General features: G+C 51.7%; 1 protein-coding gene across 1 annotated transcript; it reads right to left on the reverse strand.

The window, feature by feature from the left end:
* Positions 1-1392: 1392 nt before the first annotated feature.
* POLR3C (RNA polymerase III subunit C) lies at positions 1393-14972 on the reverse strand. Its single transcript, XM_065420238.1, has 15 exons — positions 14883-14972; positions 13243-13409; positions 11921-12176; positions 9552-9737; positions 9292-9380; positions 8751-8855; positions 8093-8185; positions 6688-6768; positions 6136-6187; positions 5962-6022; positions 5013-5163; positions 4085-4186; positions 2974-3023; positions 1968-2117; positions 1393-1650 (listed from the first exon to the last, which is right to left on the reverse strand). Exons 2-15 carry the CDS (start codon positions 13387-13389, stop codon positions 1569-1571), a joined length of 1605 nt encoding a protein of 534 aa, XP_065276310.1. The 5' UTR covers positions 13390-13409; positions 14883-14972; the 3' UTR covers positions 1393-1568.
* Positions 14973-15148: the final 176 nt, after the last annotated feature.

Consider the following 15148-nt stretch of genomic DNA (forward strand, 5'->3'; position numbering starts at 1 on the left):
CGGGGGAGCGGGGGCCCGGCTCGGCGACTTGCGGCGAGCGCCGGAAACCCGGGAGCCGAGGCGGCTGCAGGCCGCGGAGAGGAGCGCCCCTGCTGGCTGCTCGCCGGGCCACCGGCTCAGCCGCTGCAGGACAAGCGGGGATCCCCCCACCCCCGTTCCCAGCAGCACGGCCCCTGGCTGGGGCGGAACCCAGCGTCCCAAGGAGCTGGGGGTGTTGCCATGTGGACGCGGTCGAGACCCTCCACTGGACCAGGACCCCACGGCGCCAGGCGCTGTACAGACACAGAACAAACAGCCAGGCCCTGCCCCAGCGAGCGAGCCCCCAGCTAAGTCTAAGCTCCTGCTGCTCCCATCACACCTTCCTACCTAGGGCCTCGCCGCTGATGGCGGCCCCGGCCACCTGCCCACGAGAGGGGCTGTAAAACCAGGGATGCTGGCTCGGAAGGTTGAGCAAGAGGAAAGTGTCTCCTAGTTTCTTGGTTCATAAAAGTCTCCAGCCTGGAGATTATTACTCCTGCTAGCAGTGATGGGTGAAACCTTAGGGCTTCTTGCCTCTAGCTGCAGCCACTGGAGGGCAGACGTGATCTCACCCAGGGGCAGATCTCCTGTTCCTTCCACTAGAGCAGTGGTGCTCAACCTGTGGTCCACAGACTATGTCTAAGGGGTCCCTGAAAGGTTGTTACCATAGAACAGTGGTTTTCAACCTGGGGGGCCGCAGATGATGGCTAAGATTTCCAAAGGGGTCCACCCCTCCACTTGAAATTTTTTTAGGGGTCCACCAATGAAAAAAGGTCAAGAACCACTGCACTAGAGGATAGTGAAATAGATGCACTAGAGAGAGATGAACCTAGCGGGTAATAAAAACACGCCGGGCCAGTGTGCTGTCTGATGTGTTCAGCGGGCACCGGGTCATGACTAGATTTCCACTATACTCTGACTTAGCCTCCTGCTATCTTCCACCATCGCTGTCTGCACTGCAAGCATCAGGTGCGTTTACACGGAGACCGCGATCGTGCTGTGAAATCCTGGTGCAGACCAGGCCCAGGTTGTGGTCCCCAGGCTGGGCTTTTCACGGTCAATTCCAGACATAGGAGATTCAGCGGAGAGGTGTTGCAAGGACCCCTGCCCTTCAGACTCAGCGGAACATCCCGGCAGCTGGCCACAGGGTGACACTCTCAGCAGAGAGGTCACGGACTGAATGGGTTATGGAGACCAAACGCTGGCCTGGCAGTGTGTATGGGGAGTTGGCATTGCCCGTGCCCAGACTGTAATCTCCTAAATTGTCCAGCTGGCATCTTTCACCAGCCCCAGAGCTTCCTGGGTGAGGTTCTCAGGCCTGAGCAATCACGGCTTTTGTACCACCCCACCTCCAACAACCCCCTACGAAGCTAATCAGCGCCGTCAGCGTTTTATTTCGCCTCCAATCAATGTTAAACATACAGTAAAAATAAATAAAAACTCAGAACAGCTGTCTGAAAACTTCCCCCCACGCAGGAAGCAGACAGTTCCACCCAGAGTGCCGTGACTGGCGTGGTGAAAGGGATGCAGTCTGCCAGCAGGGGGCGTCCTCACGGCTTCTTCACGGTGCTCTCGACGTACGACTCCAGCACAAAGATGGTTTCGTCGACTTGATTCTCGCTGGCGTCGATCCTGTGATTTTAAGGACAAGGGGAGGGAGAGCGTCACAGGCAGAGCAGCGCGTCGGGGCCGCCTTGTGCTTAGCGGGAGTCTCCCAGGTGAGCAGTGCAAAGCTATTTACGAACAGTCATGCGGGCGGAGGGGAAGTAGCGTTGTCCCTGTTAATATGGAGAATGCAACTTGCCCAAGAATAGAACAGGAGTCCTGCTTCCCAGCCCCCACCCTGCTCTGATTAGACCCACACTCCCAAAGCCAGGTCTAGCTCGCACGAATCCTGATTCCCCATCCCCTAGACCAGCCGGCCCAACCCTCGCCACGGCTCCGCTCACTTGTTGACGTTGCGTTTGAGGTTCTCCAGCTGCTGGCGCTCTGGGGCTGTGATCATCTCCTCGATCTCCTGCAGCTGCACCTCCTCGGCGCCCGTGGCCTGCATGGACGCTAGGATGGCCTCCACCCGCTGAGACTTCTCCAGCAAGCGCCTGGGGGCGAGGCAGACAGCGTGCACTTGAGTGCCAGTGAGACGCTGAAGCCCGTTCCCATCACTCAGGTTTGGGCCGACTGAGTTACTCACAAGGGGCCAGATCCAATCTCGGATCCAGGCAGGTTCCCTCCTGCCTTCAAATCCACGTGTCTGCCTCCCCACACACTGTCCTCATCAATAACGTCTCCTCCTTGGCCCTCCCCTCGCCCATTACCCCGGGGCTTGTCTTTATTCCTCTTCCCCCTCCTACCCTGCGAACTCTGGGGGTAGGGGCTGCATTTGCAAAGCGTCATGTGCACCAGCAATGCCCGTGGCTGTGCCAGACGCGCCAGGGCCTGTCTCGGCAGGAGCCGTTTGTACTGACGCAGCTCCCCAGAGGGGCGAACCCCCCCCTGCAGATCCTTGCACGCAGGACACGTCCCACTATTACAAAGCCGGAGTGAACCACATTGGCTCAAGCACTGGCTGATGCAGAGGGGTGGGTGTGCGTGCGCGTGTGTGTGCGCACTCCAGGATGACCATCCCAGCATGGATGATATTCCTCCTTAACCGTCCCTCCCTGCAAAACAGTCTTCATTGCCATCCGTCTGTCTATCTTTGACACTTATTGGGCACCAAGACCCAGTTGCTCCAAGTTATTTAGGCTTCTAACTCCCAATGGTAGCTAGGCGCCCAACTCCCTTTGAGGATCTGGGCCCAAGTGCCCTAGCAGCCGGGTCCCAGCTAAGCCCCAGCTTGACGACATTTCCCATTGGTAAGCCCCTCGTTACGAAGCCCACGTCAGAGGCCTAAGCTATTTGACCCCAGTGTGATGACTTGGCCCAGGAGCTTTCGGCCTGCTTAGCGCGACTCACTTGTTCTCCTTGGTTTCGTACTGTCGCCTTTCAATCAGGTTGGCCACGCTCTAGGGAAAGGAAAGAGAGAAACAAGAAGCAGGGTTTGGGGGAGGGATACAAAAGAAACAGCGCCATATGATTGTATGCTCAGCCAAAGGGGGTGGGGGGGAGTGTGGGCGGGAATACTGGGCCCCAAAACCGGCTCCCCCCAAGCCTGCAGAGAGGTCCTCTGCCCCATGAGCCGCAAAGACGGGCAGAATCGGGGCGGGGGATGGGTTTTATGCATCTGCTCCCTGCTCCGGCTCTGGTCTCTCTGCAGATAATTCTTGTGCCATTTACAGGGCCTGGTGTGGAAATCCGAGTTACCTTCATGCACAATTGCTGAGGATGGCGTTAAAGATCACACATGCGTCTGAGAGGGTTTATCACCCACCCCGAGCATGAGCCTCTACCATGGTGTGGGAAATGTAGCCGTGTGCTCTGAGCCCCTCTCATAAGCTAAGCAGGGTCAGGCTAGGTCTGTGCTCGGATGACAGCCCTTCAAGGCAAACCTAGACAGAGCAGGGAGTGGTGCCAGCATGCCTCCCTCAAACTGGCCCTGGACGCGATGCCCAAGCACAGCAGCAGGGGGCACTGTGCTGCGAGCGGTTGCCTCCGTCAACCGAGATGTAACACGGATCCGCTCTCTGTGGTCAGTAAAGAGCCCATTGTGCTTTTTCCAGTCGCCAGGGCACTACCATCACCAGCCTCCTGGCCAGGTGTGAATGTGCCGAGTGACATTCTGCCTCCCTACAGTTCTCTCTGCCGGTTCAATGGAAGGCTGGACTTTCCATTCCCTCTCCTCAGCGCCTGTGCAGGGCAGCTGCGCGCCGTCAACCCAATCAAGGGGGCTGCATTTCAGTGGCTGAGTGAGCCCCGTGTCACTTTTCCCGTCCGTCGGTAAATCGCTATGGAATGAAAGGGGCTCAGTGACTCTGCACCTGGGAATGTTTCTGTCCATGTTGCCGGGTCCCCGACAACCCAACTGTTGTTGTGGTGACGCGGAATCAGAGAGAGGGAATAAACCAAAGGAGTACAAGGGGTGCGAAGAACACAGTGTCAGGAGGATGGCCAGGGAATCATCGGGTACCTTATAACACCGGTGCAACAGCATCCGCGCAGAGGACAGCGTGTTCACTGTGTACAGATAGAACGTCCTGGAGGGGGCGTGGTCGGGAGTCTTTGGAATCTCCTGTTTGCGGGCAGGAAGGAAGGAAGGTTGTAACGTGTGTGTCACAGCCCTCCAGGGAGAAGGTATCTGTCTGTTCTCTCTGCGTATGCCTTTCTAGCTTCCCCCAGGGACCCAGCGATCGTCATTCTTTGCAAAGAGAGAGAGGGCGTGTGGGCTAGTGGTGTGACCCTGACCGCTTACATCCCTACCACGGCTCCACCAATAATTCACCATGTGATCCTGGGAAAGTCATTGCACCTTTCCCGGCCTCGGCTCCCTCAGCTGCAAATTGCAGGGAAGGGCACTTGCTGGTGGCAGCCTAAGGACCAGTGCTCGGAAACTGTCCAGTGACACATATTTCCCGTTACTATTATTCGTTAGCAAACCAGGGGCTAGCTGGGGGACCCGACAGCTAGGGGAGAGCAACTGAGATCACAAAACACTTGACAGATATTAATGAAATCAGCTTTCCACTCCCCTGGGAGACAGGATAACACTGGATCCATTGTCCAGGTCTATGAAAACGGAGGCAGAGAGAGATGAATGACCTAGGAGTTCTGATTCCTTTGTTCTGATGCTAAGCAACACTCCCTCCCAGAATTGGGAATGGAAACTAAGATCCCACCCCACTGCTCTAACCACAAGACCACGCTCCCACCCCACAGCTCAGAATGGAAGCCAAGAATTCTGACTCCCAGCCCCCTGCTCTGATGGGGATGCAACCCAGGATTCCCAGTCCCCTGCTCTAACCACCTTCCTTCATCTGCATTCATCTCTATGTCCTGTATGCCCTGTTTGTGACACACTCTGCTAACCTCTGGGTGACAGCGTGAATAGGAACTCTCACCTGTAAGGACACAAAGTTCTCAGACAGCATTTTATACAGCATGTCCTTTGCCTCCTTGGCGGGAATCATGGCAAAATCTTCCACTTGTTTCTGTTCCAAATGCTTCTTCCGCAGAAGCAGCCGGAAGATCCTTGCACAACGGGAACCAAATCTAGATGGGGGAGGAACAAACCAACTAACACACAACTTTGGGGAAGACACACAACATCAAAACCTAGACCCGCTGCACAGGGGCATCAGAGAATTGAGACGGTTCCTACATTAACCCTGCAAAGGAGAAAAAGCACCTTGTGTGTGTTGGAGATGGAATGAAATCCTGACTTCAGAGCTACAGGCCCAAACCAGATCAGACCACTGGGTGCTTTGAGTCCAGTACCCGGTCTCTGGACCAGTAACTGATGCTTTAGAAATGCATGAAAATGGTATGCGTCTGAGAGTTAATCATGCAGATGTCACTAAATCTTCACTCAGCAATGTTCATTTCCCTAGTTCATGACATCCAGGCTAGCTAAAGAGGGAGCAGGCTGCCCAGCAGAGACTGGAGAATCTCATCACAACTAATGTCACTTTCCTATTTGGTACTACCCAGGAAGCCTTGAAACCACGAATACTTTCAACATACAGCTGGCTAATGTGGGGCCTGATCCTGAGATATATCAGTCACTAAAACTGATGGGAGTTGGGAGGGAGCTTAGCACCTCTCAGGATTGGCTCCTTCCTTCCTCCCTCTTCAATGAAAGGATGGAGATTGTGGGTGATAAAGGTGCAGGTCTGCTGTTGGAGGACTGTTGAAGCTGTGTGGGATATGGACAGATCAGGTGGGTGACGTAATCTCTTTTATTGGACCAGCAAACATTGGTATTGCCTCACCCACTTTGTCTCTCTCATATCTATGCCTTGGGCAGAGAAACAAGGGGGCTAACAAGCTGCATTCGAGCAGTTGCTTTACCTCTCCTGTACAATGGATTCCAGAGTTGCTGTTGCCAAAGTCGCAAGGGCCTTGTGGAGATCTGAGCCGTGTGTGTCAAGGTACCACACATGAATGACCAGGGATCGCACCATGCTCGGTAAGCCCCGTGACCAGCAGTAAACTGCCCATAGTAGATTTCTCAGTAAAGGATACTGATGACATACATGCCGCCCCCACTGTCCCCGGATTTACCAACAAACTCCAGCTACAAGGAAATAAAAGGGTTAAATGTAAACAAAGACTATTATAATTCTGATACAAATTGAATACCATTTGGAACAGAATGTAAGTTTCTTAACATTCCCCAACCTTAATGGTTAGAGGATGTTTCCAAAGCCCAATGTTAATAGTAACATTCTCGTGATGTTTAAATGTTAATGGGAAACTGTTTTTCTTTTGCATTTAAACCTTCCTCCTCCCAGCTGCAGTCATTCTGACCTAGGGCAGGAGAACTCCAAGATGAAACGGACTAGAAACAGAAGGTAAAACTGACTAGTGCCTGTTTTCACTGTCCACGCTGAGTGAAGTGAAGAAACCAAAGCCCTGATCCTACCAACACATAAGTAGGTGAACAGCTTTGCTTATGCAGATACCACTCACTTTAATGGGGTCCACTCACGTGGAGAGGACTGCATGATTGGGGCCCTAAATCAGAACTGGACTAAACCCCGTTCAAAACCAAATTATACATAATGCATCTCTTACCAGGTCATCGGCTAGCAGAGTGAGATACTGATCCAGAATTTGTTTCACAATGTTGTATCCTGCTGGAAGAGATCTGAATATCTGTGGGATAAAAGAACACCCAGAACATACGTGCTATTCGCATTTAAGATGATAAAAATAAACAGTACTTAATTCATTTGGATATCAGAGTGCTGTACAAACATGTGCTCATTGATCCTCAGAGCCCTGCTCCAAGGTAAGCATTTTAATCTCCATTTTACAGAAGGAGAAGTTGCGGCACAGAGAGGTAAACTTGCCTGAGGTCACACAGTGAGTCAGTAGCAGAGCCAGTCATAAATTCATAGATTCCAAGGCCAAAAGAAGTCACTGTGATCCTCTAGTCTGACCTCCGTATAACGCGGCACAGAAATTCCTGAAATAATGCCTCTTTGAACTACAGCAGATCATTTAGAAAAACACCCAGTCTTGATTTAAAAACTGCCAGTGATGGAGAATCTGCCACGACCCCTGGTGAGCTGTTCCAATGATGAATTACCCTCATGGTTAACATTTTACACCTGATTTCCAGCCTGAAGTTGTCTAGCTTCAACTTCCAGCCATTGGATCTTGTTAGATCTTTGTCTGCTAGATTGAAGAGACCATTATCAAATGTCTGTTCCCCATGTAGGTGCTTATAGAGTGACCATGATCAAGTTATCCCTTCATCTTCTCTTTGTTAGACTCAAGCTCAATGTGTTTAGTTTATCACTATACAGCATCTTTCCCACCCTTTAGACCTTATTGTGGCAATTCTCTGACCTCTTGCCAATTTCGCAACATCCTCCCTGAAGTAGGAACACCAGAACTGGACACAGTATTCCAATAGAGATCACATTAGTGCCAAATACAGAGGTAAACAACCTCTCTACTTCTACTTGAGACTCCCCGGGGTAGGTAGCCAAAGATCGCGTTAGACCTTTTGGCCACAGCGTTGCATTGGGAGTTCACGGTCATTTATCCACCCTGACCTCCAAATCTTTTTCAGAGTCTTGGCTTCTCAGGGGAGAGTCCCCCCTCCTGTAAGTATGGCCTACTTTCTTCTTCCTAGATGTATAACTTTACAGTTAAAACCCAGGAGTCCTCCTCTCACCACTAGACAACCCTTCCACAGTGTGGATTTGAGGCTGTATGCAAACAACAGGAGAGAGTGGGTGATGCTTATGACCGAACCTTGAAGTCTAAAACGAGTGTTCAGCTGGGTTCCTGTGCCATTCAATAATACAATGTCTGGAGCTTGTTCTGTGTCTGTACTGCACCAAAGGGTCCTGGTCAAGGACAGGGGCTGCTAGCTGCTGCCACAACGCATATACATAATAATAGCCAAAGAAATCCAGTTATCCGTGTCTAATTTCTATGGAGTGCCCCAAATACTGCAGAAACTCACCTCATTGGAAGACAGTGGCTGCGTATAAGGCGCATTGGAAGATGTAGTAATTTCACTCATCCTCAGCATAGTCCGCACTATTTCACTGCTGGTCTATTTAAAAAGGAAGGAAACAGCCTTTAGGCCTTGACAGAATCTCTGTTCACATGACGGAAGAAGAAGAATTCCCTTCCCCCCTCAAGAACCGGGGTGCTCCAAATTCAGAAATCAGCCTCCAGTAAGATCTAGGTTGCATTAGCCTCCTTCCACTCATCTTAGGCTGGTCACATGCCCCACTGAACTGCCAGCAAGACTATTCCAGTGCAGAGGAAGTGAAAGATGCTGTGGGAGAGCAACACATGGGCTCAGCAGCATGGAGAACAGGCGTGTAGGATTTGATATACTGGAGCAGACAGTTGGTGCATTTAGGGCAAAACTCCCATTGATTAAGATGGGAAGAAGCCCTCGGTCCAATTCCTGTCTGCAGCAGCAACCAATGCCCGATATTTCAGAAGAAGGTGAAATACTCCTTCCTGACCCTTGCAGCCATCAGCTAGTACCTTGAAGCATGAGACTTGAAGCTTTTAGCATGTAACTGCCAAGGTTGCAATCACCAAATTCCCCACTCCTACTACCTGGAGTAACCCTGCTGAGGAAGTTCCCGATTACATCTGTGTACCTGGTCCATCCTGTTGGCCACGGCGCTGACTATGGCTTGGTCTCGGAAGTGCTGGTGGAACCGATCGATGTTGGCTTGCCAATAAATGCCGTCATCAGGCGGGGGCTGAGGAGAAACGGGGAAGAGGGAGAAGGAAACGCTGAGGCTGGTTTATTGGTTGCAGAGCCAGATGCTCGTCTGAGGAATGAGCACCGTCAGCAGGGCGAATTCTGAGGGGTGCTCAGCACCTGCCCTGTACCCTGGAGCTTGTTGGGAGCTGCAGGTGGCTAGAATCTCAGAAGAGTTGGACCAACGTGAATCGAACCAAGGGGAGGTTACATAGTGCATGACAGCAGACTGTCCACACCAAACAGCCTCTTGAACAAAGGCTGTACAGCAGCCTCATTCCCCCTAGGGTAGGCACTGTGGTCCCTGCTGGTCTTCACTGGCTATTGACCCAAAAGGTCAGATACTGGAATAAAGGACTGCTAAGCCCTCCAGTCCCGCAGAGCTCATCGCTGGCCTGAATGCAAGCCAAGGAGCAGCAGCGGGTTAGCAATACCTCTTTGCTGTCTGCATCTTGTTTCTGCCTTTTTGCCTTGTGTTCACCGTTATCTTCATCGTCAAATGATCTTCTCCTTTTCCCTTTCCCTGCGGGCCAAAGACAGGGTTTTCCTCTGAATACCAGCACGGCAGTCTTGCGCTCAGGTCAGAAAGCTCCCTAAGCCCTTTGCTGATTACACAGAGACCACCCCGAGCATTTGGTGCCACCCACCCACATTCTAAATGCAATCAACCCAAGGAGATTCTGACAGCTCTCACCTATAAGATTCAGGTTGGGGACCACGTACATGTCCTTCTCATTAACTGCCAAAGTGGGCGCAGGAGGTGGTGGCGCATCCGAAGTCTCGGTAGTTTCAGGGGCCATTGGGCATCTCTGAATGAAGTGCGTGTCCGCTAGGCGCACAAACGTGTTGGAGACTTCGCCATAGTCCATGGTTTTCCCATCTGGGCAAACGGATACCAAGGAGAACATAATCTATCATGATCCCAAACTCCAGCTGCTCCTGCACTCGCGCGGGATCAGGCTGCGTCGTTGTCTTTAAGAGACGTACAAGCAGGGCTGTGCAAGAGAACGCTCGGTATTTGATGTGCATTTATCACCTTCCACCCAACTCACTCCAGCTGACTTCAGACCTTGGGCCAAATCTGCAAAGGTGACGAGTGATTTCGGGTGCCTCAGTTTCTAGGTGGCAACCAGAGACCCCTTAAAGGGGCCTGAGATGGGCCAGGCAGGTCTTTTTAACGTGTCACAACGTGGGCACCCAAAATCACTAGTCACCTTGAAAAATCTTAACCTGTCTTTCTCCTTTCTCCCCACCATGCTAGTAGCATGGGTCTGCTCTCTGTCCCTTTGCAGATCTCACAACTGCTGATGCAAGAACCTTCTCCTACACCTGAAACGTTTCCTGTATATTTCTGCTCCACTCCCCACCTCTAGCAGGGGCCTCTCTCAGCCCCTCTCTTTGCCACCGTCCACAGGAGAGTCTTTCTGGCAGCTCTTAGCAAATTCCTGAATCTCCATCTCATTTCAAATCTCACCGGATAATGCAGTTTGTCTCTGATGCCTCTTAACTTCTCTCATTATCGTCATTTATATTCCAGCAGCACCTGAGATCAGGGCCCCGTTGCACTAGGCACTGTATGTAGTGAGAATCTCTGCCCTGAGGAGCTTACAATCTAAATAGACAAGACAGATAAAAGGCAGGAAAGGAAACTGAGGCACGGAGCGGGGCACTGATTTGCCCAAGGTCACCCAGCAGGTCAATGGCAGAATCAGGAATAAAACCTGACTCTCCGTGGAGTGCTGTAGTCACTGGACCATACTGTCTCACGCTGCTCTCCCCGTTTAACTCAACGTTTGTTGAGGACACAGCTTGTGCCCCAGAGGCTATAAAGCCCCATTGGATTATATAGGATTGGTGTCTTTTAATCAAGTGGAGCCGCTAATATGTGAACAACTATGACTCTTGCTGGCCAGTTGAGGTTTTTCCCTTTCACAGAATATCAGGGTTGGAAGGGACCTCAGGAGGTCATCTAGTCCAACCCCATCTAGACCAATCCACAGACAGATTTTTGCCCCGATCCCTAAATGGCCCCCTCAAGGATTGAACTCACAACCCTGGGTTTAGCAGGCCAATGCTCAAACCACTGAGCTATCCCCCCCTAAGGGAATCTGGGAATATCTTTCTTCCCAGATATTTAAGGCCTCCCACATTTCTCTTAAGAGAAAGGTGCAGTGGAAACATGAAGATTTCCACCTCTTTGTAGGCTACGAATCAATGGGAATAGTTAAATGAGCAGAGCAAACTTAAGTCTGTTGGAGGGACAGACACAGAGGTAAGGGAAAAACAGATTCAATGACTAATACATGTGTTTTCCTTTTTAGTCCATGTGTGTAAAATTCAGCCTTGAGATGAGAAATATGCAGGAAACCAGAACTTACACTCTTTGGAATCTACATAGCACTTGTCATTTGGGTAAGTGTTGTTACTCCCATTTTACAGATGGGGAAACTGAGGCACAATGAGGAGCAGTGACTCCCTCCAGGTCATACAGCGAGCCAGTGGTAGAGCAGAGAATGGATTCCCAGGTTTCCTACCATGCTGACTCTACACTGGTCTACTGATAGAAAGATAGGGTAAAAGAGACATCGAAATAAATCATAGTCAAATGGTCCAAGTACAGGAGCCAGTTCTGTTCCCAGCTCTGATAGTGACTCACTGTTTGATCTTGGGCAATCCCCTCCTCTCCCCGTGCCTCAGTTTCCCCATCCATACAATGTGGATGATGAGACTGACCTCTCTCCTGGAGGTGCTTGGGAGTGTCAGTGTTCTGTACAGCCCCTAGAGGATGCTCCATATGGACTTGACCTAAAGCCCACTGAAGTCAATGGAACGATTCCCATTTACTTCAATGGACTTTGGATCAGGCTCTATGTCCAGAGCCCTCTTCTTCTGCACAGATCCTGGGAGCCATCCAATCCCCTTTCACTGCGTACAGAACCCAGCCACTCTGGTAGCATGAAGTATCGGCCCAGCAGCCCCAAACCTTGCCAGACAGATGATAAGATGCTGCAGCAAAAGGTTTCCGCTCTATTTCTCAGCTGTCTCCACACCGCTTTGGCTCACCCTCCATAGTTTCCGTCAGCCTGTTCGCAACCTTCCGCACCACAGCACTCATGGTCATTTTGCCGTTCAGCAGCAGCTCCTCCACGATCAGCTCGCCCATGTCGCTGTAGAGGGTCTTGGCAGTGTAGATGTAACGCGGATACCGGAGGATCCTCAGCACCCGACTGCACGGAGCTTCGTACTCCACAAAGCCTCGCTTCTGCAGCTGGTAGGTTACCAGGTTGTGTTGAATGAGGACACAGAGAGCTTTCTTAACCTGCACATGCCAGAGAAAGGAATGAGCCACGTACTTGGAAACTTAGCATAGTTTATATGGGGGAAAACAACCATCATGCTTCAGGGCTGATCACCTCAGGGATCAGGAAGGGAATGCCCCTCCGCTTAGGTGCTTTATCTCCATCTCAGGAATGGTTCCTCAATTAGCACTGATCATTAACAACCTAAGATAAAGCTACTGAGCCATTCACCAGATCATCTTTATCGTGAGAGAGGGAAGGGCGATGTTTGAAATTCCCCAGGGGCCTCAGGCTACCATAGAACTAAGAGATGGAAAAACCTACAAGATCTCCTCCTACTCGAGGCAGGGCCTGAGAATGTCGACTGTAGTCCTGACTCACTGTGTGACTTTGGGCTGGTCTACACTGGGGGTGGGTGGGTGGGGGGGGATCGATCTAAGATACGCAACTTCAGCTACGTGAATAGTGTAGCTGAAGTCGACGTATCTTAGATCGATTTACCTCCTGTCCTCACGGCACGGGATCGATGGCTGCGGCTCCCCTGTCGACTCCGCTTCCGTCTCTCGCTCTGGTGGAGGTCCGGAGTCAACGGGGAGCGTGTTTGGGGATCGATTTATCGCGTGTAGACGAGACGCAATAAATCGATCCCCGATAGATCGATTGCTACCCGCCGATCCGGCGGGTAGTGAAGACGTACCCTTTGGGCCAGTAAGTCTCACCTCCTTATTCTCCAGATGCTGCACTAACTTCAGAGAACCCCATCTCTTGTCCTCTCCACCCTCTATAAAATTAAATTAGACCACCCTCCTTCCCTTTGCCCTTCTGTGGAGAGGTAAGAGCTCAGAACCTTTTCTGTTAAAGCCAATGGCAAAACTCCCATGGATTGCAATTTGTACTATTAAAGAAACTGATTTGGTTTTAAGGAGACATGTTCAAATTCTGATTTACCTTTTGCAAACACATTTAGAATAACAGAATCCTTCAAAAGCACCAGAAATGGTGACTGACAAGTTGTAATGAGCGAATAATAGTTCAGTCAGCTCTGTGACCCAAAGGAGACTAACTCTTCGAGTATTCCAGACATACCTGATCTAGCGACATCCCTGTGTCATTGGCAATCACTCTCAGCGGCTGGCTGCCTGTCTTGATAAGATGAGTCCCTATCTTTTCCACAATCTCGCCAAAATGTTCTTGCAGCAGGAGGGAACAGAGTTTAATTTCTGCCTGAGTCATCTTGCCGGCAACTTAAAATACTAGAAGGATATGGGAAAAAGCATTTATATTATTAAAGTTCTTATCAGGTGAGACAGGCAAGCGCAGGAGATTTGCTGATTGGATGCAACGATTTTCACCTCTCGAGTCACCTGTTTGAATTGGCCTAGATCAGTGGAGACTAAAAGCTGTTACCAATTCATGCCTGAAATGAACCTGGTGGGTTTGACGCTAAGCCTATATCAAAACTGCCATCACAGCCAGCCCCCTTGTTGGCAATCTGGGCAGGCAGGCATGCCCGCCAAGGACTGGATGAGCCATGGAGACTAAACACATAGTATCCCCTGTGATGATCCCTCCAGGGCAGGGTGGGCTGTGGGGAAAGCTTGTCTTGTCCTTTCCTACCGCTGTATCTGCTCTGCAGATCCACCTCTAGGGCTGCCAGTCGGGCACTACATTCCTTTCAAAATTAAGAGCCATAACAATGTCTGTCATGTGGGCAGCACTGTAGGAGCTAAAGAATCCTTACGAGATGCTTCAGGAGAGATGCCTAATGGGGGGGGCCTAATGGAACAGAAATGTTGATAAGAAATTTGCTATGGAAACAAAGGACTGAAAGGCAGGAGGAGATAGCTCAGCAAATAGGCTTTTTCAGCTCGGAGGAGGCCTCCTCCAAATGACCTTCACATACGTGCTGGGTCTACACAATCTAATTGACTGTGACAGGAGTGATACACCCTGAGCCAACGGCGACATCCAGGTGACTGATCAGCCAACGGAACCCAGAGTGAGAGAGGCTTGGTGTCAGAAGGAAATGTTATATGAGGGAGGGTTGTGTGGCCAAATGGTTAGAGCAGAGTGCAGCCTCGGAGTCAGGATGCCTGAGTTCTACTTCTAGCTCTTGGACAGTGGCGTGGATGAGTAATCATCGCACTGAACTGGGAGCCACGACTCCGGTTCCCAGCTATGGGAACTATAATGATCTTAGCTTGGGAAGGTAGTGTGGCTAGGTGAGCAATAGGGTGGTACTGGGAGCAGGACTCCTGGGTTCTGTTCCCAGCTCTGGGAAGGGAGAGTGGCCGAGGGATCACAGCATGGGACTGGGGGGCCAGGACTCCTGGGTTCTGTTCCCAGCTCTGGGAAGGGAGAGTGGCCGAGGGATCACAGCATGGGACTGGGGGGCCAGGACTCCTGGGTTCTGTTCCCAGCTCTGGGAAGGGAGAGTGGCCGAGGGATCACAGCATGGGACTAGGGGCCAGGACTCCTGGGTTCTGTTCCCAGCTCTGGGAAGGGAGCGTGGCCGAGGGATGGGATCACAGCATGGGACTGGGGGGCCAGGACTCCTGGGTTCTGTTCCCAGCTCTGGGAAGGGAGAGTGGCCGAGGGATCACAGCATGGGACTGGGGGACCAGGACTCCTGGGTTCTGTTCCCGTCCAGCCGGGGCAGCCTCCACAGTTCGATGCCCCCTGGCCAGGGAGACACTCCCCCCCCCCACCCCGGTGCCCTCACTCACCTGGGGCCTCAGCCTGGCTTGTCGGGGGGGGGGGGGGGTCTCTTAGGCCCATGCAGCAACCATAGCAACCCCGTCCCCTTCAACTTCCGGCTCGCCACTGATTACTTCCGGTCACTTCCGATTGCTCCGATTCCCCCCCTCGGCGGCTATAGCCGGGGGAATGGGGCGACCCGATAGTCAGGGCTATAGAGACTCTATCCTTTGTCCGCTAGAGCGCACGGCTATAACGGGGCCGCTCTACCCGCACCCCTGCTAGTCTCGGTGGT

The sequence above is a fragment of the Emys orbicularis genome, chromosome 20 (assembly GCF_028017835.1).
Source record: "Emys orbicularis isolate rEmyOrb1 chromosome 20, rEmyOrb1.hap1, whole genome shotgun sequence".
In the NCBI taxonomy this organism is placed as follows: Eukaryota; Metazoa; Chordata; order Testudines; family Emydidae; genus Emys; species Emys orbicularis.